Genomic DNA, 22,886 nt, shown 5'->3' with positions numbered 1-22,886 from the left:
AATCAAGCAATAAAATATTTTTCAAAAGAAGGTCATAATATTAAATGATGATATAATTCTAATAATTTTTCCTCCTTTTTAATCATAATATAATACTTTTAAAATCAACAAAGAAAGTTAAATTATCCAAAGAAAGTATTTTTCATTACAGGAGGAAAACATTAAAAATAGTGTTTTGTAGGAAGGGAAGAAGCATTATACTTGATAATACCCAAGATTTTCAAATATTGACTTTTTTAAAATTTGGGTAGGTTTATCTTGATTGGTTGATTGGTTTGTTCAAACTAGCACTGTCCGAATCAACCAATAACCAATAATCTCATTGTATGTACAATAAGATAAAATTTATTTTCTTTTATTTGTTTAGTCTTGATAAGTTGGTACAAACCACACGTGAAAATTTAAAAATCCTCAAAAATTTGGTATTCTAAACCCATCCCCACATACACATATACTTGGAGCTCAATCATAGACTTCTTCCTTTTTACAAAATAGGACTATCAGCTTACATGGGTACTAACACGATTTTTATACTAAAAAGTTTAAATTTTATTGGTATATTCACAACTAGCTATTTCGCCCCTAGCCTCTAGAGGATGACGGGGAGATCAGAAAAATAGCATAAATCCATCATCAGATATGTATAAAGCTTCCCTGAAAATTTAACCAATTTTTTGAGATCTTTAGCTTTAGACAAAATAACCTTATTACTTTATAATTTAGGATATATAAATTCGAATGATAATATGGGAAAGAAAAAAATCTTAGAAAATGGGTAGCTTTAACTAAATCAATCTAAAATCAAGTTTAGGTTCTATTTCGACTGTATGGCATTTATCAAAAGTGGCCAAGGTTTACATAATTCCAATATATCGAAAGTCTAAACACATTTTAATTACATTCTTATGCTGACATAATAAAAATACAGTTTTTTGAGTGATAATATAAAACCTCAATTTAAATTTGGAAATATTAAATTATAAGAGGGGAGATAAATCCCATAAAAACCTAGGAAAAATAAGTTACTGACCAACCCTTATATAAAATGATCTTGTACAGGCCAAACCTTAGCTCTAGACCTTCATACAAATATAATAATTGATTCTAAGCAGGTTCCATTATCTGCAATTCCCCTTTACATACGCTTCTGCAATTTTGGTATGGAGAATCATTGTTTTATATTTCCTTAAAAATGTATCAGGATTTTTTAAAACTAGTTTTAATTTTTCAATAATTGTACATTTTTATATTCGCAGAAAACAGGATACAATACGATACGACACAAGATTTTTCATTATGGCTTAGAACCAGTTCTAATCCCCCGGATATTAATCGGTTTCGAAGCCATACTGAAAAAAAAATTTCAAATATCTTTTTTTATTGATAATATTTATTAAAAATATTCCTTTGAAAGATTCTAACTTGAGAATTTATAATTAAGTTTAGTTTAAATAAGCAGGCCAAATTATAAAAAATCTAATTTTAAGGTTAGTGTTCTTGTGATAATTTCTTTTCTTCTTTCTTTAATTAACTTTAGGGTGGATCTTTAGCACAATGAATTGCAGGATTAAAATAAATTTTTACATTTATTTTACATGCAACATTCAAGCATAAAATTTCACAGTAAAATTATTCATATTTGGTGCTAATTTCACAAGAAAAAAAATTGTGTAATAAAATGGTTTCTTTATGTTCAGCCCATTCATTTTTATCATTAAGATAAAAAATTTATCATTTTCTTTTTCAAATACAGGAAAAGGTAATTGTCATATGGGACTTTTAAAACTAAATAATTAAAATAGAGAAAAGGGTTGAAATATATATTTATAATGTACACTATATGTGGTTATTATGGCAGGGAAAAAATTTACGTCAATATAGGTTTCTAAAATGGACATTACTTATTGGTCAGTCCGTTCATCCATTAGGAGGGGTGGATTAATTTTTGTCAGCAACAAGTTTTACTTTATTAGAGTAATAATGATAAATAAGATCCAAGTAAAAATCCAAATAGTCCACATAATCATCGTCAAAAAGTTAATTTTAAGATAGCATTTTGATATTATTTCAGACACAACCTTGTTTTTATCAGAGCAATGCAGATAAGATAAACCCTTAAAATTGAAAATTGATACAATATAAAAAATATTAATGTTGCATTACTTATACCTTTACCCCTGCTAAAGCATCTTGTAATTGTAAATGAGTAGGGAGGGAGGACAAAGAAGTTAATTTTTGGTTAATATGTAGGTGTGACTTGAAACAGAAAATAGGACTATTGGAACTCAGTAATTGAGGGTTAAGTACACTTTAAAGTTGATTTTTAGTTTCTTTAAATCTATTAAATTTGATTGGTAAGAATTTTTTAACTATTCGTTTTACGTTTTTTGGAATCAATTATTTGAAGTTGCTTATGGTAATTGACACTTTCCAATTATCCCTGTAGGCACAAAGGCTCTAGCTACTTATAAAAGCGGGAAGTTTGTAAATATTTTACTCAACACACTAAATTGTTACAATTTTCATGAGAAATACGCATTTTATAAGGCATACAAAACGCTCTAATTTTTGTTCTATTTAACGTAATTTTGTAATTTTTTTTGCTGGTTATTTCATTTTACATATACTTTTATCATTTTATCAAAAAAAAATTTATCTTTTTTCATCATTTTTTGGAGAAATTAATGCTTAAACTAAGGGTATCTTTAAACGCAAAATTGACGCACTTAGAATTAATAATGCGTATTGGGTACAAAGGGGGGATAATTTCAAGACATGCATGTTCCAAAGATATCTTTTTTTCCATAAAATTTTAATGTTTAGTCCACCGGAGATTACCCTGAAAATCATACATCAATTTAGGAAGATAATTTTTGTAGAATAGTTACTGAATTTACAACTTTATGTACTTTAAAAGTATAGTTAAGATCAAAGGCGTGCAAAAGGTTGGTATAGGGGTTGTTTACACCTACCTTGTAAAATTAAGGGGGATGGATACACCTCCCTAGGTGTCCACCCATGTCCACCCTCTTGACAAGAGCCTACACCCTCAGATACACCCCTCTATAAATTCCAAGGGGGTATAAAGGAAATAAATTTACACCCCTTAAAATAAAGTGGGGTTGGGGGTGTTTAAGGAGGGTGTATTTAAGCAAGTCACTGATTCAGATAATTCTATGCTATCTATTTTTAGGTAAATTAATTACCAGACTTTACTAAAAAAATCTTGCAATATTCTGTACAACTATACTGTACAACTTTTAATTAGTAAATTGAGACATGAGGAAACTCTCATACATATGTAGGGGGGGGGGGGGAGTTAATGCAACCATCCCATAATCAATTAATCCAAATTTTGTTATGAAAATTGGCATGTGTAATCCTTAGTAGGTCTGTTTTTCAAAATTAAAAAAAAGTTAAGCTTAAGGGGGGGGGGGGTTAAGGCAACCATCATGTAATCAATGCACTAATGGCACCAAAAATTCGAATTTCATTACAAAACTTGGCATGAGTAATCCTTGGTAGATCTTTTTTCCCAAAATGGAACAAAAATTTGGAAAAGTAATGGCTAAGGGCTGTTTGCTCAGCTGTTTAGCCAGTTTTGGGCTATTTTCAGGGCAAATCCAGCAATAATTACGTAGGAATCATCCATTAGGGATAGGTTTTAAGGGGTGTTGAGCAAAGAAGATAAAGTATAGAATAGAATCCAGGTAGAAGATTCTGCCTGGCTAGCCTGAAATAAAATTGGATTTTTTGAAAGCCCTAAATGGCTACAAGGCTTGTAGTAAAATCACATGATTTCATATATTATCGAGAAATGATATGAAAAATAAATGCCTTTTTTAATAGTATACTAAAAGCCATACAGCCAATCGTCCAGCCATATTTGTCCTATTCACAATGGATTAAAACCTTATAGTATGAGCAAAACTTTAAATAAAAATTCATTTAAACATGCATTTAATAAAAAAATGACTTTAAAAATATTTGGTTAAGAAATAATGATCACGGCATTTGTATTAGGGTTGCGCATGAATTTGTTTACAAAAAATCATTAGCAGCTGAATTTTAATTCTTTCAAGGTCTGAGAGTAAAAGATGTTTATATCCAATTATATATTTTTAAGTATTTAAGTAATCTCAATTATTATCATAAATTATTTTAATAATTGTTGAGTTATACGCAAGTTACGTTTACATTTCGTAATCGAGTGATTATACAAGTTGCGTCATAAAGTACATTGACAGTGGTGAAATGTAAACAATATTAGATAAACATGAATTTAATTTCTATGCAGTAGAGACATAAAGTTAGAGGAAAAATCTAATATTTTTCAATATATTTTCATTAATAAGATTATTTCAGTTTTGTCCCAATCTTTTTGCTTTTGCAACTTTTTGTTCCATTTTGGGAAAATAGATGTACCAAGGATTACTCATGCCAAGTTTTGTAACAAAATTCGAATTCTAAGTGCAATTTGTGCATTGATTACGAGATGGTTGCATTAAGCCCCCCCCCCCCCCCCCTCAAACTTGAGTTAATTCCTTTAATGATCTTGATAGATATATGTTTATAACTTTTAATATATTTTACAATAGTTTTTAAAGTTAATGTTGGGAGGGAGATATATCCCAATCCTCTTTTTATAAAAAAAAATTTTAAAATGTAATAAATTTCTTATGTAAAGTAGGTTTGGTAAAATCTTAATAAAATCACCCTTGATTTTAGTTAAAGGGGGCTGTTAAAAGTCATAAGTGGGGTGTCAAAAAATTTAGTTGTTAATAAATTAATGGAATATAACCTGATATTATAAATTTGAAACATATTTTTGATGTACAAAGAGAATAAAGTAACATGTATTACACTTTTTTTTTTAGAAGAAATTGAATCATTTTTTATTTGTTTTTTTTCAACACAAGGTTATTTGTGTATCTCTTGGTACAAGATACCACCATATTATTAGTTAAATCTAATTTTTTATAAATTAAGTGAATAAGTCTGTTAGACCAAGGGTAGAAACTCAGTAGATAGACAGACAGACGGGCAAGAAGAATTATCAAAATTTTACTAAAATAGACAATTAATTAGATAAAATCCAATAGAGAACCTGTGAATGATCAGACAGACAGAGGGACAGACAGAGGGACAGGTAAATAGTAACAAAGAGTCTTTGAGGCATTAACAAATTACAATTAGGCTATGCTAGATGATTCATTGAAATCCAAAAGAGAGGCAGTTAAACAGATAGACAGACAAGTGGTGGGACAGACAGACAAAAGGACAGACAGACAGAGGGACAGACAGACAAATGGGTATTGCCTAAAACAGTTTGGCTGCTATATGAATCATTAAAACCGACCGTAGAAAAGAAATTTACATTAGTTTCTTATTTCGATACTCAACGCCCCCCCCCCCTCCCCCACTCAAAGGGGTTTATTATTTCTTAATATCAATAAGTGACTTTTCAGCCTAATAAAATTGAATGTACTTTTTATTTCATCAATTTATCTTAAATAGAACGAAAGTTATAATCATTTTATTGTCTACAAGATATATGCTTTGAGTAAAAATCAATATAATTGTCAGTAAAAACGTCATATTTATGCATATTTACACAGTAAATAAATTTTAAAATTGTATTTTACTGTAATGAATAACTTAAGGGGGTTGTATGAAATATCAAAAACCTAAAAAAAACCTAATTTGGTTAAATTAGTCCAAGTAATGATTGATCTAGTACAGTACGTATGAATAAGTTGTCTATTTCCTACCAGAGTCCTTGTGTAGGAACTACTAAATCTAGGAAATAAATTTATTACCCTAGATGTTTAATATGACACAGTAATCCGTCTAATGTTTTTTTTCATAAAGATTTTATCTGTACAAAGCTGACTTATGTTATAAATAACTTTTAAAGTAACTGCCCTTTCATACCAAACTTTGAACACTTTTTTACAAATAACATCATTTTAATACTTTCTACATTATTGGTCGTTTAAATGATTGGGAATCTAGATTTTTTATATTTATTAGTTGGGAGTTGCCGCTGTGTGACTCTTTGTGGAGTCCTCTGCTTAATATTTCATCTAATTCACACTCATTTACATACTTTTTAAAATAATGATTCTGGGAATACATTTTTTAGGTTTCTAAACAAAGGAAACGCAAAATAAGACTAAACCTTACGACTTTTAGAGACTTTTTTTTATTAAATTAAAAATTATGAATTAGGAGGAAAAATAGGAAAAACTCTGGAATTTCTAGTAATAGTATTTTTATTTGTTTTCTACTTATTATAGCCAGCTATTGACTTCTAGGAGAATTGGAGGAAAGTGTTGGATGGGTCGACTATCCACTTTTAATTTTAGTTTAATTAAAAAAAGTAAGAATAATATTTTTTGGGGATGATGTTTTATTTTTACAAGGGATGGTTAGTACTGAGAGATTTAAGTATTTTTCCCCAAAATAGTTATAAATCCTCACTGGAACTTTAAGAAACTTCAACGTAAAAGAGATCCATAATAGTTCAGCGGTAAGCGAGACCCTTTGCTGAAGACAAACAAAGTGACAGGCAGAGATCCTGTTACTTTTATATGTATAAGGATAATATAGGTATGCATATGCATGATATCTGTACAGTTTTAATAGATGACAATTCTATTAAAATTGTAAAATCATGAGCAATACATTTTCTAAACTATCTTTACATCTCTCAACATTAAAGCAATCAACAGAGAATATCAATTATTGCATATTTTGCTTTCAAACAAAAGAAATAAGAAATAAAGTGATTACAAAGTAGAATTTTTAGTTTAACCAACTGTAACATTGCAAAGTTCTTAATTGATTTTACCCTTTTTAGGAATCCAGTTCAACCCCTTAAATAATATGCTAGATAAAAATAAAAACATCAAACAGTTTCTTTGTTTGATGCTAAGGATTTAAAAAATATGTTTAGTTGTTTTTGAACCAAGAAGACGTTAAAGAATTGTTTCATTTTGAAAATAAAAAAGATCTTCTGATTAAAAACATTTTCCCTTCAACAGTATATGTTACATTCGTTAAAGTGAAGTTGTTTTAACTTATATAAATCCTATTTTATAAAGTTCAAAGCCTTTTTTGTCTGTAGCGAAGGATCTCGCTAACCGATGAACCGAAATAGTTCATATTTACAGTGAGGCTTCTTATAGGAAATGGGAAGGTTTATATATATTTTTGGGAGATTATCTCCAACCTCCCAAAATAAATTTCCCCAAGAAAAAATTGCACCCCATCTTAATTTTTTTACTTAAAATTAAAATTGAAAATAGATAGGGCGGGTTATTTTCCCCATCTAACCTTAAGGGCCCCTAGCCACTAGTTAATAAAGAAAGCATAACTTAGATTCCAAGGTCCCCTTCCTCCCTTGGAATATTAAAATTAGGGGAAATGTACTAAATATTTGTATCCTTACCTTGAACAGGTTTAGTAGTGCCAGTCCCTTTCTCCTTAGCAGAGCCATCTTCAGCGGTAGTTGTTCCCTCCACTGGTAATCTCTCTCCATAATCGTCAAACTGATCATAGATTGTGTCCTCCCAGTTAGTGTAGTAGAAACTGTCTAATGGCTCAGAATCCTAAAAAATAAGAAATTGATACTCATGTTATCTTAAATCTCAAAGATACATCGAATAAAATTAAAAAGCGAAGCTGCTCAAAATTAAAAAAAAACAGGAAGATTTAAATTAATTGTATCGCCGTGGCTTCGGTTTTTACCGTTTAGAACGGTTATCTTATTATTATTATTATCTATCTTTCTCCAAATAATCTAAGCTATACTAGGCAGAATTTCGAATTTAGGATTGATTTATTTCCTGTTGACATATCCCTCAAATAGATCAATAAACATCCTTTGTGTTAGATAACAAAAATCTAGAAAAAGTTAAGATATTAAGCATCTTCCCATCTTTTGAAAGTCTGTTGATACTCAAGCTAGATAAAAGTCTTTATATGAACTATCATATGATGAAAACCATATGACATATATTTAATTTAAAGCAAGGGGTTAAGAACCTTAAATATATACATAGAATTTTTAATAAAATCTTATAAAGGTAAACAAAAGTAAAATATTGGAAATATAGTATATTAACAGGGCAAAATTTAACGTCATTTATTGGTCTGTTCGTTCATCCAGTAGGAGGGGAGGAGATGGTGTAAAAGATGTGGATTGTTTTTTTTAGCCAGCTGCGAGTATAGTATTTAGAAATCTGATGCAACATTTAACAAATAATATAACGATTTGTACAAAAATTAGACGGACTGCTATTTTCTTCAAAGTCTAATTCTAAATTAATAAAGTTTGATTTGTTATGATACTCTAGTATTAATAAATCTAATGTTAACAGGGATCTTAGGGGATAAGACAATGGAGGTTAAAAATTACCCATCCAGTAGTTGAACAATATGTACACTTCTATTTTCAAACCAACAAATTCTTTGAAAGTACTCAAAGTTTTAGATAACGAGATTATAAAAGTTTGGGTACTAGAGTAATTTACATTCCAATGACCCCTCCCTCCCTGACTGTTACAGGAAAGGAAAGATTAAAAAAAGATAAGCGGAGATATAAGAATCCTCTTTTTAAAAAATGTAAGAATTTTGTGTAATCATGACTGGGTTGTTTTATTTCAACTGATGATCTTAATCTGAAGATCGCATTTAGACACATCACTCATAACTGTCGTGTACACTGGTCTACAACTTTCTTTTAAGTGCAAAACTAAATATTTGTGTAGCAAAGGATAATGGTACCTTCTTGGGTTGCTGTCGGGGGTTGTCGAGTTCGAGTTTGAACCACAGCATGCCATATTAGAGACGTTAAATACTTCTACTGCTGCTATGTAAGACATGTGATATTAATAGCAAGAGAAGAGGAAGCCTTGGCATAAACAAACACAACTCACTGTCATGCACATTAAGGACTTACAGACAAAGGTAGCACATTTAAATTATACTTTATTATAATTTACATTACACAAGCAAAACTATTGATATATGTTAACCTTCGAAGGCTCATAGTAACTGAAATTTAATTTTTAATTTTTGCACAATTCTGTCCCAGTGTGGGAATGCAAAGAATGACACAGTGTACATCAAACCCTATTGCAAATCCTATACATACATATTTGCGAATTTTTCTTGCATATCCCATAAGCTGACGCAAGGCGTGGTTTATGTGGTATAAAAAATCAAAGTATGTTAAGTATCTCAACCCAAAAAAACAAGGACAACTTGTCCGCAAGTGGCGCTGCTTCAACAAGTTAAAAAATAAGCTAGTCTAAACATATTTATGCGGTAATAAATTTGCTTCTTGTTCATTAATGTAGATCGCAAATGGACTACTGACATATGTAATAATTTACGAGTACCTACACTACTAATACAACACATGCACAAACTAATTCATTAAAAGCAAGCTTTCTGTACTTGAAAAAAATAGCAGAATCTTAGTATTTTTAATCTTACATGAATTTTGCAAAAGATATTTGAGGTGTAACTTGGTATCCAAGTACTTGTCATAGCCTTATCCAAAATGCAAAACCTTTAAGAGAATTATAGCATGTTTTTTTTTTAAATAGTGCTATGAAATTTACAAATACAATTATTGAATTGAATTATTTGATATGTTTTTTTTTATTTTGAGAACTTTCTTATTTTTAGCATTTTTTCAATTTTTGACCAGGCTAATGTGCATCGGGAAGATGTCATTGAATTGTCAGCGAATTCCAGTCAACATATATATACTTATACACGGGTCTTAAACTTGAAAAAAATACACATACAAGATGTGTTCTAAGATGCTTAGCTTACCTTTCATCCCCTGTCAATGCATTTTATTTGACATTTTTATTTCACAATTTTTATAAAGGGAATTTTTTATTCTAGTTTTTGTCAGAGATCTTAAGAGATAAGACAATTTGGACGATAAATATATGTACATTTTAAATGATTATTAACAAAATTATCTGTTGTGATTAAAAGGTCTGAATTCTGTTTAGTCAAGATTTATTAAAATACTCAAAGTTTTAAAGCTAAACAAGGAGATTGTGAAAAAAAAACATTGGATACCAGTGTATTTTTTTTAACAGTAATTTATAAACTAAAGGTTGCTACTTGATGCTGAAATTAAAAGTCATCTGTGAATCAATTTTGTAGATGAATTATGAGCATGTCACATTTGAAAGATTCATCATACAATTTTTATTTTAAACCTATATTAGCAAATGCAATTCAAAGCATTTTGGATAGTGGTAAATCTAATGTAAATTATTTTTAAATTTAACTGATCTTTAGAAATTTGAATTTCCAAATTTTTTTAATTTCTTTGGTATTTTAGGGGATTTCCTGAACCATGCCTAACACCTGCAGTAGCACTATCTATACCTGCGGTACCCTAACCAGTTTGTACTACCCAATAATTAACCTAACCTAACCTGATATAAAGCATAAATCGAACCAGCGAAATGTCAGTTTGAAAATATACAGTGCTACCCAAATCATTAATGTTTGTAAGTTTAAATGGTTGAATGTTTTGATTTTACAATTCAGGGAAGCTAAATAATGATTCTGAGGTTGTAAAAAGACTTTTCCTTAGCAGCTTGCACCATAAACAATTTTTCATAATCCCACACAAACATCTTGAAGAAAGGAATAAAATACTTAATACATCTGAGTAAAATTCATCACGGTTTCTGAATTTATTTAAAGTATGTTTTATATTATTGAATTGGATAAGTGCTTTCCCTAAATTGCCTGTTGAACACCCAAACCCGAACCTCTAATTTTCAAAAAAAAATATTGAAAAAAAAGGTAGCTAGTGGGAGCCCTAACCTTTCTGGGTCTTTACCTGCGGTGCCTTAACTCTGCAGGGCTACCCAGTAGCCAATATAACATATCCTCACCTGCTCTAAAGTAATAAGCAAAGAAAACAGGGGAAAATCTGCCATCGCCCCTTGTATTTATCACAATTGTTTCAAATATGTGGGTAGGGGGTTTCAATGCTCAACAGAAACTTTGACAGAACATTCTATTAAATTTTGCTATAACAATAATCCCTTTATCTATGTAGAAACATACATTACCCTGAATGACACAACTAAGATTGCAATGAAAGGGGTTAACAACTGTTACAATTGTCAAAAATAAAATTAATTTTGGTATGTCACGTCAACTTAAGGGCATAAAAGTTGCAACGATAAACAGCTATATTTGTTCATCTCTTATTATAAAGTAGTTGTTCTGAAGATAAAGATCTCGGAAAGTTTCGAACTGTTTGTACCTTTCAGGGAAGCTTTATAACTGATGATTTTTTGTAATTGTAATTAGAAAAATCAATATTAAATTATCTACTATCTATAAGGCTCTCTAAAATTGTTTTTACTTAACGCAACCTAATATAATTATTACAAATATCTTTAGGGGTTGTATGATTTATATATATACAACGTATGGGTGTTAAACTGCATTTTCAAAAGTAAGGCTAATTATAGGGTAGATTCGTTACCGATCATGATTGATAATGTATTATGTTTTTTTTTTAAGTTGATTGTTGACAAATTAGGCATCCCATTAGGAATCATTTTATGCATGCGTGTGTGTGTGTTTGTGTGAGTGTACAGCAATACAATTTATTTGCCACAAATCATCATTAAATGACATTTGACCCCATGATGTCAGCAGCCATTTCTCCAAACCCCTCCCCCCCTTCCCTTTTCCATATCAAACTTTTTATTTATTCAGATTTTTTTGCAGGGAGTAAGTTGAAGGGGTGAGGGGTATGTTGTGGTAGGGTGGGGTTGTAACCCCTGTGCATTTGTGTGTACATAGAGAATAATGCATTAATGTTTTTCTTCTGACATTATATGCAGTTAAGAATACCTATTTATATCTATCTATCTTTCTTTCTCTCCACCTCTCTCCTATATGACTGACAATCTTTAAAAACATTATCTTGTTGATGACATCAACGGTTGTCAAAGCCTTATTTGTTCTTAACACATAAATCTAAACTTTTGAAGAGTTTTATAATTCTCCCAAGTCATTGAAGCATTCAATGATACCGACCGACGGACAAAGTAAGCTGTACACTGGATGCTTTTTGAAAATATGAATGTTCAGCAAATAAATCAGCGGTTTATCTTAAATAGCAGTCAAGAAAATTGCATTATTTCCATACTTTTTGGTTCTGGTGGAAAAACAGACAGATGAAGACAAATAAGGTGAGTATTATAGTATCTTCGGAACTAAAAAAAGATGATATTTTTAATTTATGCCAATTGATTTAAATCTTTAAAAAGATTTAATAGTTCTTACAATGAAAAGCCAATAACATTTTATGTAGCAAAGTTATTCTACAAGACTGTTGGTCTTTTATAACATTGTAGTTAAGAGGTTCTATTAGGCATAGCATTTTTAAAAATTAATGAAATGCATTTTAAAGTTTTCTTATTTTTCAACCTCAAAGAAAAATCCTCGAAAAATTTTTAAAAATCTTTTAAGTATTGATTTTATCTATTGATTTTATGGCATTGATAATCTGTGCAGAAATTTTTCATCTTTGCATTGTCGTATGACTGTTGTGCAAAATTATTGGTAATTTTTATTTGCAATTTTTGTTACATGCGCGGCTAAATCTATCCGGGATACTTAACTAGGCTTGTATTAAAAATTTGTAGAAAAAAATTTTGCTAAATAAAAAAAGACATTATGAATGATAAATAATAATTAATTATCCTAATAAAAAAGTGCAGTAAATTTTCAGTGGTCCGAAGTTCAAGATCTCGGAAAACATTGTTCTGATTCGGTTGCTTTATAGAGCTTTTTTATAAATGTATATAAGTGGGTTTAGTCAATTTACATGACATACCCCTCCCTTACCTATATGCTAGGGGCGCATCCGCTAGTAAATTAAAAAGTGTAGGAAAAGATTTAAAATAATACGATGTTTTAAGTTTCATTTTGTCTATATATTTAAGTTGTAAAAACTGCTGTTAAGGAAGCCTTTTTTAAGTCCTTATTTTTTATTTAAATAAAGTAATAAATTAAGTCTGCATCAAGCCTAACCCAATGCAGTTACTATGTTATTGTTTGTTAAGTTTAGCTGATGAATTAGATAAAAACGGCATCCTCCTCTCTGGGACCTCTACAAGAATAATAAATACTTCCTTCCTTACCCTCAGCAAAGGATTTTCAAATAAAGGTTAAAATCTAGCAGGTTTTGAATATATTTCATAGCGCAAAGGCTTTTGATGTAATATTTTTTGGTCTGTAGGTTTATCAGTAAGAAAACAAATGTAAAAATATGTTCTGGTTACATGACTTTAACGCACAAATAGAAAAAAAGGTCCCAAAGATATGAAAATTAGAATTGCTAAAAAGGAACCCAGTATTAGTGTCGGACTGATTATGACGTAACAAAAAAAAATAGCCAATAAGAGGCCACTATGAATTTTACCATTGGTCAATAATGTCCTCTCGTTGGCTAATTTTTTTGTTACGTCATAATCAGTCCGACACTATTACTGGGTTCGCTAAAAAGAATTTTTTTTATGGATAGGTATATGTATTGTTTACTAAGACTTATATCATTATCATTTATATGGTTTCTATTTCTCTACCTTAAATAGTAATCCCTTAAACCCATAACCGATTGAATGCAATTATTTACAACGCTTCATCAAACATTACAGATTATATGAATAAATTTCAATGTTGTTTTTCTAATTAATTCGATTTTTTGCACCTATTATATTTTATTTAATATGTTTAAACATAAAGTTTTCAAATTTTATTTGAATTTAGCAAGAAATTTAATATAATTATAAAACTTTTAACTTTTATTTTATTCTAAATGTCAAATTTTCAATTATTTGACAAACAGATGTTAAAATTATAGAGCAGCAGTGGCTGGCAACACAAAAAGGATATCAAATAGTAAATTAGCACTCTAGCAACAGATATTTTTCTCAAATTTTGATGTCTTATTTAGTTTGAAAATAAGTATGTACAAACCATTATCCTTTTTAGTACTTTTGACCTTACATTTTAGCCATTGTGCAAAATCGAAACAAAAAAATGTTCTGGAAATATTTAAAGTATTTAATATCCAGAAAAATAAAAACAAAGAAAGTTATCTTTATTCTGAATAAAATGGATCAAAACTATTTTAATAGGACACTTGCCAAAAATATTTGTTAGCCAATAGATACTTCTATCATTAGATTGCTGGGCATATAATAATGTGTTAGAAATACTTATGTTCTAAAATATAAAAAGTAGAGCTTTAAAAAAGTTTAGTTTTAAAAATGGCTTTTAAAAAAACTGTAACTTACAAAGTTATGCTTTATTTGATGAAGTGAAGTGGACATTTATATTTAGAAGATTTCTTTACTCTATTAATTTCTATTTGATGCGCAGTGGCCTGGGCTATGATTGATCTTATTGCCCCTTTTACATGACATTCATCTTCCATCCCCTGCATTATTCTGTGGAGCTCTATGTCAATATTTTTGTGACCCCTAGTAAACCTTACTCTTATCTAAAAGGACACTCTACAACCTAAATTTTTAATTAATTTTTTTAGAAATAAACATGCATGTCATTTTCTACTTTGATATCTGAAAAAAGTTGTACTAACTTTAGAACGTGTATTGCTATGTTTTAGGCTATTTGCTAAAGAAAAAGTGCCCGGCCATAAAAATATCTTCATGTAATGTCTCTTTATCTGGCTATTTAAAAAGTTTGATGGACATCACTGTCATTAACCAAAACCTTTTTAATCCCCTTGCTTTTTTAGCTCATTCAAACACAAAGCTATATTTTCAAAATTTGGCATCGTTTTTTAGGTATTGCAGCTGTTATAATACTTTGGTAGACTTTTGAAACAGTTAAGTTTTTTTTAAATGAAAAAAAATGAGAGGTATGAAATTTATAGTGGAAATAAATCATATGAGATTGATAAAAAACTATTTTGCTGCTATTTTGTTTACATGGCAATTCATTTGTTTATTTGTCTAATGATGCTAGAGTATCATTGCATAGTGCATTGCTGTGTCATTTGTTTACATGCAGGGCTCGGTGGCCGCAGATATGTCGAGTCGCACCCAAAAACAGCTGCCAGTCCAATTCAAGAAACTCTAACATTAATTTACAGTCTAGCTGCGATATCCTCATAGGGGTTGTAGTGATGCAAAACTGTACATATAATAAGCAACTGCAATTTTGTCAAATTCTTTCAGTTCTGAAGCCAAGCTCAAAGAACCATACAAGACGGCTGGTGGTCCTTGTTTACATATGACTAGACTATCATTTAACTCTTGTTAAAAAAATATTTACATTAAGGACTGCGTGTGTTATGAAAATAAATACTCTTTTTAGTGATAATGAAATAAAAGAAGAAAATTAAAAATCGTAGGTAGGAAGAGGAAATAGGAAAAAGGGCTATAGATTTTTATAGGAGGCCCTCCCGCTAAGTGGCTACCCTGTACTAAATATAACATAACCTAACCTTACCTGAACCCTCCCCCAAAATAGTTATAAACCTTTCTAGAACCCTGTAAAAGAAAACCATATCGGTCAAGCGGTTAGCGAGATTCTTTACTACAAACAGAGAGACATCCTGTCACTTTATTATAATGATAGAGGAGGGGTGGGGTATATGTGCTCATCAAGATACTTGTAGGGATAGCATCAACATATTCCTTACTAGAAATAAAATTGTACCTGAGAATCATCCAGAACTGTGGGCACACCAGGATACGCGGCCAGCAAGGATTTCTCCAGGTTGGTGCTGTTCAGCGGGGACTTGTTCAACTGCTCACTTCCAGATGTTCTAGAATTAAACAAGGATAAGACTAATCATAAGAATTACGTACAGATAAAACAATTTGCTACTAAAACATTAAGAACTTCCAAACGATAGGAAATAGTCAGTTCCTGCTTATTGGTTATAGAACATTTTCACATTAAATCTACTATAGTAACCGATCTAAACATATTTACTTTTATAAGTCAAATATACATTTTATAGTCTTACTAGCAGATATATTTGATAGTTAAGTTAGATTGAAGAAAATAGAAAACCACCCTACGACTTTATAAGAATAATAAAGTCTAAAACTTTGCAAGAACCTGTATAAAGCTTTTCAAAAGTGGAGAATTATATCGGTTAAATTCTTTGCGATATCTTAACGGACAGAAAAGTGAATGCTGTTATAGAGTATTTTCCCTAAAAAAACATATTTAACAAAAATTCAATATTTTGATATAGATATTCTTTAGACTCAAAGCATGTCCAAAGATAAATGTCCCCATTGTATGACTGTCAAAAAAATCTTACTTTGTCCCAAAGACGACGTCACCAAACTGTGGAACACTGGCTGGCTCCACAATGTCAATAGGTCCAACTTGATCCAACCTGTCAATAGCTTCATCCGCTCTGTCAATCTTACCATCATCCTGATACAAAAATATTATCAATATCAAAGTTTGCATTCAAAAGTCAGGGATCACAAGGATTTTGATTTAATATTAAAAATAATTAAATTGTTGTATATTGAGGATTTTTGTTGTTGTTATTATAACAATATAAGACTGTAAAAGGGCTATTTATTTAATATTGACATAACAATTTTATAAATACTACTAGTGGGTACGCCCCTAGAGGCACACTTAAGGTAGTTGGGGGTGGGGTTAGTCGCACCATCACTCCCAATTTTAGTTTCACTCTCCGCCAAAATAGTAATAAACTTTCCCAGGACCTGTAAGAGGCCTTACTGTAAAAGAGAACAATAATGGTTCAGCGGTTAGCGAGATCCGTCGTTACAGACAATAATCAAAAGTTTCTTATAAAGTATAAGGATAATTGAATAATTTAGATGTTTTATCAAAATATTTTTTTTCAATTCTGCATACCCTTTATTCCTAACCTAAAGGATTCTTTTTTTTGTAGATTTATTGAGAGGTTTGACGTTTCGATAGCGCCATTCCCTAATAAAGTCTTTATAGATTTTCTATATGAGGATAAAATCTACCAAAAATGGAAATATTTCCAAAGTTTACAATTAAAAGGTATTTTGCATGAACCCTAAAATGAAATTATAAATTGGGCTCGTTCACAGGAATATGCACACCGCCTCAACGTTAAATTTAAACTGCCAACCAAAAAGATATTAAATTAAAATATTTAAAATGATGTAAAAAAAATCATTTAAAAAATACAGGGGGAAATGACATTTCTTAAAGGTTCAACTAACGGAACTAAAGAAACAATTTTAAACAAATCATTTGATGCTTGTTGTTTTTTTCTTTTTTCATCTTAGATGTAAACGAGAAGGTTTTTGCGAATAATGACTTGATTTTTCAAAGGATAGGTGCTTCAATATATTGAAATAAAAAATGTAGCAAAAAATTTAGGATTTTAAATTGTGAAGCCTGTCTATTTTGACAACATCATAGTTCTATTCATCTAAAAAAAAACTTTAAAAATGTTTTATTTCAAAACAATTTACTTTCATTCTAAATCAATGTTTTTTAACCACCTCTAAATGATTCCCACCGAAAGCATCGGTACATAGCGTTTCACACATTTATACAAACTATTTACAATGAAAACCTTTTTGGTTTAGGGTTTTTAAAAAAAATTTCAATACATTAGGTAGAATTTTGGACAGGTTTTAGGCTATAATTTTCAATAGTTTCTATAAAAAAAAGTCGGTCAAGTGCGAAGTTTTTCTTGTGTTAGAGTTTTATTTTATGTTAGTTTATAAAGGGTACAAGGTGATGCCACTTTCAGGAGTAGGGCATAAATAAAATTCAATTTATTTTAAAAATGAAGGAGAAAGATTCTTTGCTCGCTAGTCACGCTGAGGGAAAGCACAAAAAGTAAAGGTTTGAGGCAGGTAATATTTCCACAAAATCTATTGTAATCTTTTAAAAGCAATTGGCGCAGGTTAAGGTTAAAAAGATTGGCCTTTTTTATGTTTAAAAACTTAGCTTGTTCATGAGAAGCTAAATCATTGAATGAGCAAAGAAAAAATCTGCAAATTTTTTTTGCAATTCTGTAAGTAAAATCCGGGAGATTTTCTGTAAATCGTCTTTTATTGGTCCTAAATAAGAAGCATCTATTATAATACAATGCTTCAAAAAATACACATATACCTAGATGCCTAAAAACACTTTGGAAAAAGATGACTTGTCTAAAAATGAGTATTAGTGTTTTATTATCTTCTCTCTTTACCATGTAGGAAAAGGATATGTTTAATTCTGGTAATAATATTTTCGGCAGGTCTTTGTGACATTGGCAAAAAATCCACGAAGATTAATTTACAGGATGTGTACAGCAACATAATGTACATTTAATTTTGGGCAACGTTTTCATCATTAGGTCGCTATAGAAGTTTACATATCCAAACCAGATTATCATTTAATGTCATTATGAAAATCGAGTTAGATTACAGGTTTAAAATAGCAACAATTTACGTTGAGCATTTGATTAATATTTAAATGTGTCAGCCAAAACCATTTCTTTTTTCTTATAGTCGATATAGCAATTAAGATTGAATTCTATACAAAAACTTCATTCCGTCTAAATAGAACGCAAAACGTTGTACAAAAATTGGAAAATAAGTTTTGCAACACAAAAAATGTGTAAATGAATTAAGTTGGTCATAAAGATTTTATAATCTTGCAAAAAAAATGACAACACACTAAAGTTATATCTTCTTAAAATTTGTAAACATATAAACAAATGTGTCATCTTTAGTGGCGTAGCTACTCTATGACTTTTGTTAATAAACTACGTTTTTTTTATTTTATCTTAATTTAGATACATTGCCCTTATACTTTAAGTGCTTTAAATTAGATGAATGAGGGTTGTTTTTATCCACAGAAGACATTTCAAATTTAATTGAAGATAAGGGAGTGTGGGATTCTTGTTGTACTTTAACCCTGTGGGGATACCCAGAACCTAACCTGACATAAGGTAATAAACAAACATACAACCCCCCCCCCATTATTTTCAAAGAATTTAAATTTTAAGGGGGAGGGGTGGTCGACTAGGGACTTTTATGAAAACCACAAAACTATGGATTGTCCTTTTAAAATGCAGGATGTCGACATCTATCAACATAAATGTCATCGACTCTTTATATCCTCTCCGATAATGCATCGTTAAAATATCCAAAATTAAACAAGAACCATATGAAAGCTTCCAAAGGAGCACAGCTTTATCTGAAAGAAATATGTTGGGGTGCAGAAAAATATATTAAAACTATCCCAAAGCTCAAATATAAAAATAAAAAAAGCCAGAAAAAATCAGAGCTTACTTAAAAGGAAAACTCAATCAGTTCAGTATAGTTCTTGAAACAAAAAACAGTTTTATATATTAAGTTGATTAAATTTAGAGTAGCTGCAATCCTATTGTCTAAGAGTATGTGTGTGTGTGTGTGTGTGTATGTGTGTGTGCATGTGTGTGTGTGTGTGTGTGTGTGTGTGTGTGTGTGTGTATGTGCGTGAGTGTGTATAAGATGCAGCATTTGTCTCAAATTTAAAAAAGAAGGTATTGTTTATTATTATTATTATGTATGAATCAATTGCCTTCAAACGATTAACGGTGATTGATTTTTTGTTATAACGTTCATTTTGGTTGCTGGCATTTTTTTCTGGTTTTGTACTGCTATAAGGTTTTGGAAATTTATGATTAAAAAACTATTGATAATATAGGGAAAGGGGCGTGAAATCATTCCAAAAACGCAGCTTTTTGTTGTATAAATGGTATTATATGAAAGGGTGCCTGCCCAAACCTCCTAAAGCTAAAATGATATGTAATAGTTATTTATAGTATTATATCGTATTATAGACAGCTTTTCGCGGATAAAATAAAAACAGTTAAAGGATTAAAACCAGCTATCTTGGCCCCCAGGGGATGAAGGTCCAGGCTAACAAAACTTATAGTGATTTTATGATTTTTATAGATTATATTCATAGAAAACTGGCTAAAGTACGGAACAATTTATGATTTTTCAGTATCGCTGGGAAACGGCTCTAATCCAGCGGATATTAATCGGTTTGGACGCCATACTGGAAAATTAATTTTTACCTGTTTTCTTAAAGAATTTCTGTTATTATTGGCTCCATGTGTGACAGTACTGACAAGAGAAGGTTCTAATCCAGCGGATATTAATCGGTTTGGACTCAATTTAGGAAAAGGAATATTTACCTGTTTTCTCAAAGAATTTCTGTTGTTGTTGGCTCCATGTGTGACAGTACTGACAAGAGAAGGTTGGGGGGACAGAGACAATAGTTCTTCATCTTCTTCAGCGCTCTCCAGTTTCTTATCTCTGAAAATATCATATAGTAAATATTTTGTAGATTTTACACAACAAATGGAGACTATGCAAGGGGGCAAGGGACATTGGACTGTTTATTACATTAGTCCCAAAAGGTTTGTAGGACCCTTTTTTATTTTTAGCTTAACAACTTTGAGGACTTTTATTGAATTTAGATTGCTTGATTTATTTAGTGTCCAGACGGTACACTACTAATTGTAATCTACAGAAGGGGTAATCTTGTGTATCATTATTGGGAATGAAAACAAATTAATCCGCAATTGTGTTATCCCTTTAGATCACTGAGAATATGTCCGTAAAACTAACGTAATAAACTTAAGAATACCATATTATACTGTATTGCAAAGCCTATTGTATAAAGCAGTAAAGATATTTTTGTTTGTCCTTTAAGATATCTCTAACCTACCTATCCTAGTCTTAAGTAACAGTATAGCTATAGTCTTATTTGATATTATACAGTACTAACAGTTTATAGCAATCTTTGTAATAAAACTTAGAAAACTGTTTAGTCCACATTTCTTTATATTATTTATTTATTTACAAAGATTACTTATATTGCAATAATGGAGATTATTGTTCTTGTTTGATTTTAATTTGGCAGATTTTCTAATAACAGAAGCAGATAACTGTAAATCTCTGTTGATAATTGTGTATTGGTCATTTGATAGAAATTGATTTTTTGCCAATTGCAAAAATGAAATAGGAGGGTCCAAATTGAGATTTGGTTGCTTCAAAAGACTGCAAAACTTGTTATTTTAAAAATAAACTATTATTTGATATTAAAAAAAAGTAAAATTTAATACAGTAAAATTATTAAAAATCTATGACTTGAGGAAATTCCTTCGAATAAATAAGAGCGCCTTTTATAGCACGACATTTTAATTCACCCCTGCCCAAGTAAACAATGCCTGCTTCTTTAGTAATGAATCCGTGTCATACGGACTAATACAGTCTATATATAGGGTAGCTGCGCTACTTATATCACAAGAATAAATTACAGCTTTGTAAAAGCACTCTATAAATCAAAGAACACTTAAGTCAATAATTAGATATGGCCAAGTACCCGATTCATTTTTAATTAAAGTATTAATCAAAATTGGAAGGTCTTACAGAAGAACATAAACAACATTGATTTGAGATAATAGGAGAAAGGTTTATATTTTTTTTAAATAAGGAAAACAAAGTAATTTTCCTAAACTATGCCTCAGAGATCATTCAAAGTATCAAATATTCACAAAATTGAGGTTTACCTTAAAAAAAAACTTTGGAATCTATTTTCATTTTAAATTAAAGTTTTTTTTCTATTAAATAAAGTAGTAAGGTTTTTTTTATCTAAAGCCTAAGATATCGATAACTTCTAGATTAAGTTCTTCATTTTATGAAAGCTTCTTATAGGTTCCTGAATGGTTTTAGGCTATTATTATATACAAGTTTGGTTTTGGGCTTTTATCCAACTTGTCTTCCTCCTTTGTATACATATCACCTAGATGCTAGGAGCGCTGTAGCTAGTAATACAAATAAAGAACCAACTAATTAGATATAAAGTACCTAGCTTTTTTGCAATACTTAATTTAATTTGTATTTGTTCCAAACAACACTCTACATTTAATGTCGTAGCTAATTTAAGACATGTTATTTTTAGTATAAAGCTATTGACACAATAGATGTGTACTCTTTAAAGTATTTGTTTTATGACAAGGATGACAACATCCATAAAATATTTATTGGAACAGACAGACGTTTATTGTCCCTTAAAAATTCAAATATTTTGATAATGAACGTTAAGAAATATAAATTATAAATGATTAAATTGGCACTTTTGGTGTTAATTATAGAGCAGGAATAAATGAATAGATGAAAATCGTAAAAAGTTCCATAACAGTCAGTCAATTCTAACATGCCTAACATTATCTGAAACTAGCCTTAAGTTTGGAAAATCTTCGTTTTTTATTAATGACAAAGATAATTTACAAGTTCACACTAGACAGTCTTACAGACATACAGACAGACAAACAAACACACACATTCACACTGTAAGACAGTACATGTTTAAACAAGGACAACTATAGAAAATGTGGCGGGGCAAAGTCTAACAATTTTTAATGGACTTTACTTCTACTTCATGACATTTAGAAACAGTTAAACATAACTGCAATACAAACATAACAGAAAAGACCATGAGGAATTTGATTTAACGCTAGTCTAGTAGTGACAATATGATTATAATCACAAATAAAGTGAGCTATAGAGTAGCTGCTCTACTAAAAGTCTACACACTCGTACAAAACACAGGAATTATGCTCTAAATCTTATACAGCTTGCGGTTTGACAAACCATGCAATAGAATCTAATGTAACTTTTTTTTAGAAAGATCAATTTGAACTTATTTGTTAGTAGTTTAGTAATAGATTCTACTCTATAAAAAGACAGTTTGCACATTTAGCAGCGCAGCAATAAATGATTTAATATTGAATATTTGCATTTTACTTGTTCTTTTGTTGG

The 22,886-nt window shown here is 30.2% G+C and overlaps 1 protein-coding gene across 2 annotated transcripts in view; it reads right to left on the bottom strand.

Moving 5' to 3' along the window:
* Positions 1-22,886, bottom strand: part of Cda5 (Chitin deacetylase-like 5) — a 166,838-nt gene that overhangs the window by 47,950 nt on the left and 96,002 nt on the right. For both annotated transcript variants that reach the window (XM_080167747.1, XM_080167748.1), the window contains exons 6-9: positions 20,255-20,375; positions 16,376-16,494; positions 15,760-15,868; positions 7,454-7,613 (exon numbers count right to left, since the gene is read on the bottom strand). In XM_080167747.1, coding sequence (XP_080023873.1) covers positions 7,454-7,613; positions 15,760-15,868; positions 16,376-16,494; positions 20,255-20,375 — 509 coding nt within the window. The remainder of the gene's footprint in view (positions 1-7,453; positions 7,614-15,759; positions 15,869-16,375; positions 16,495-20,254; positions 20,376-22,886) is intronic.

This window comes from Acartia tonsa, chromosome 7, assembly GCF_053477335.1.
Source record: "Acartia tonsa isolate MP-2025a chromosome 7, ASM5347733v1, whole genome shotgun sequence".
NCBI lineage: Eukaryota > Metazoa > Arthropoda > Copepoda > Calanoida > Acartiidae > Acartia > Acartia tonsa.
The sequence above is the reverse complement of the archived record's forward strand: the minus strand, read 5'-3'. Positions and strand labels throughout refer to the sequence as shown.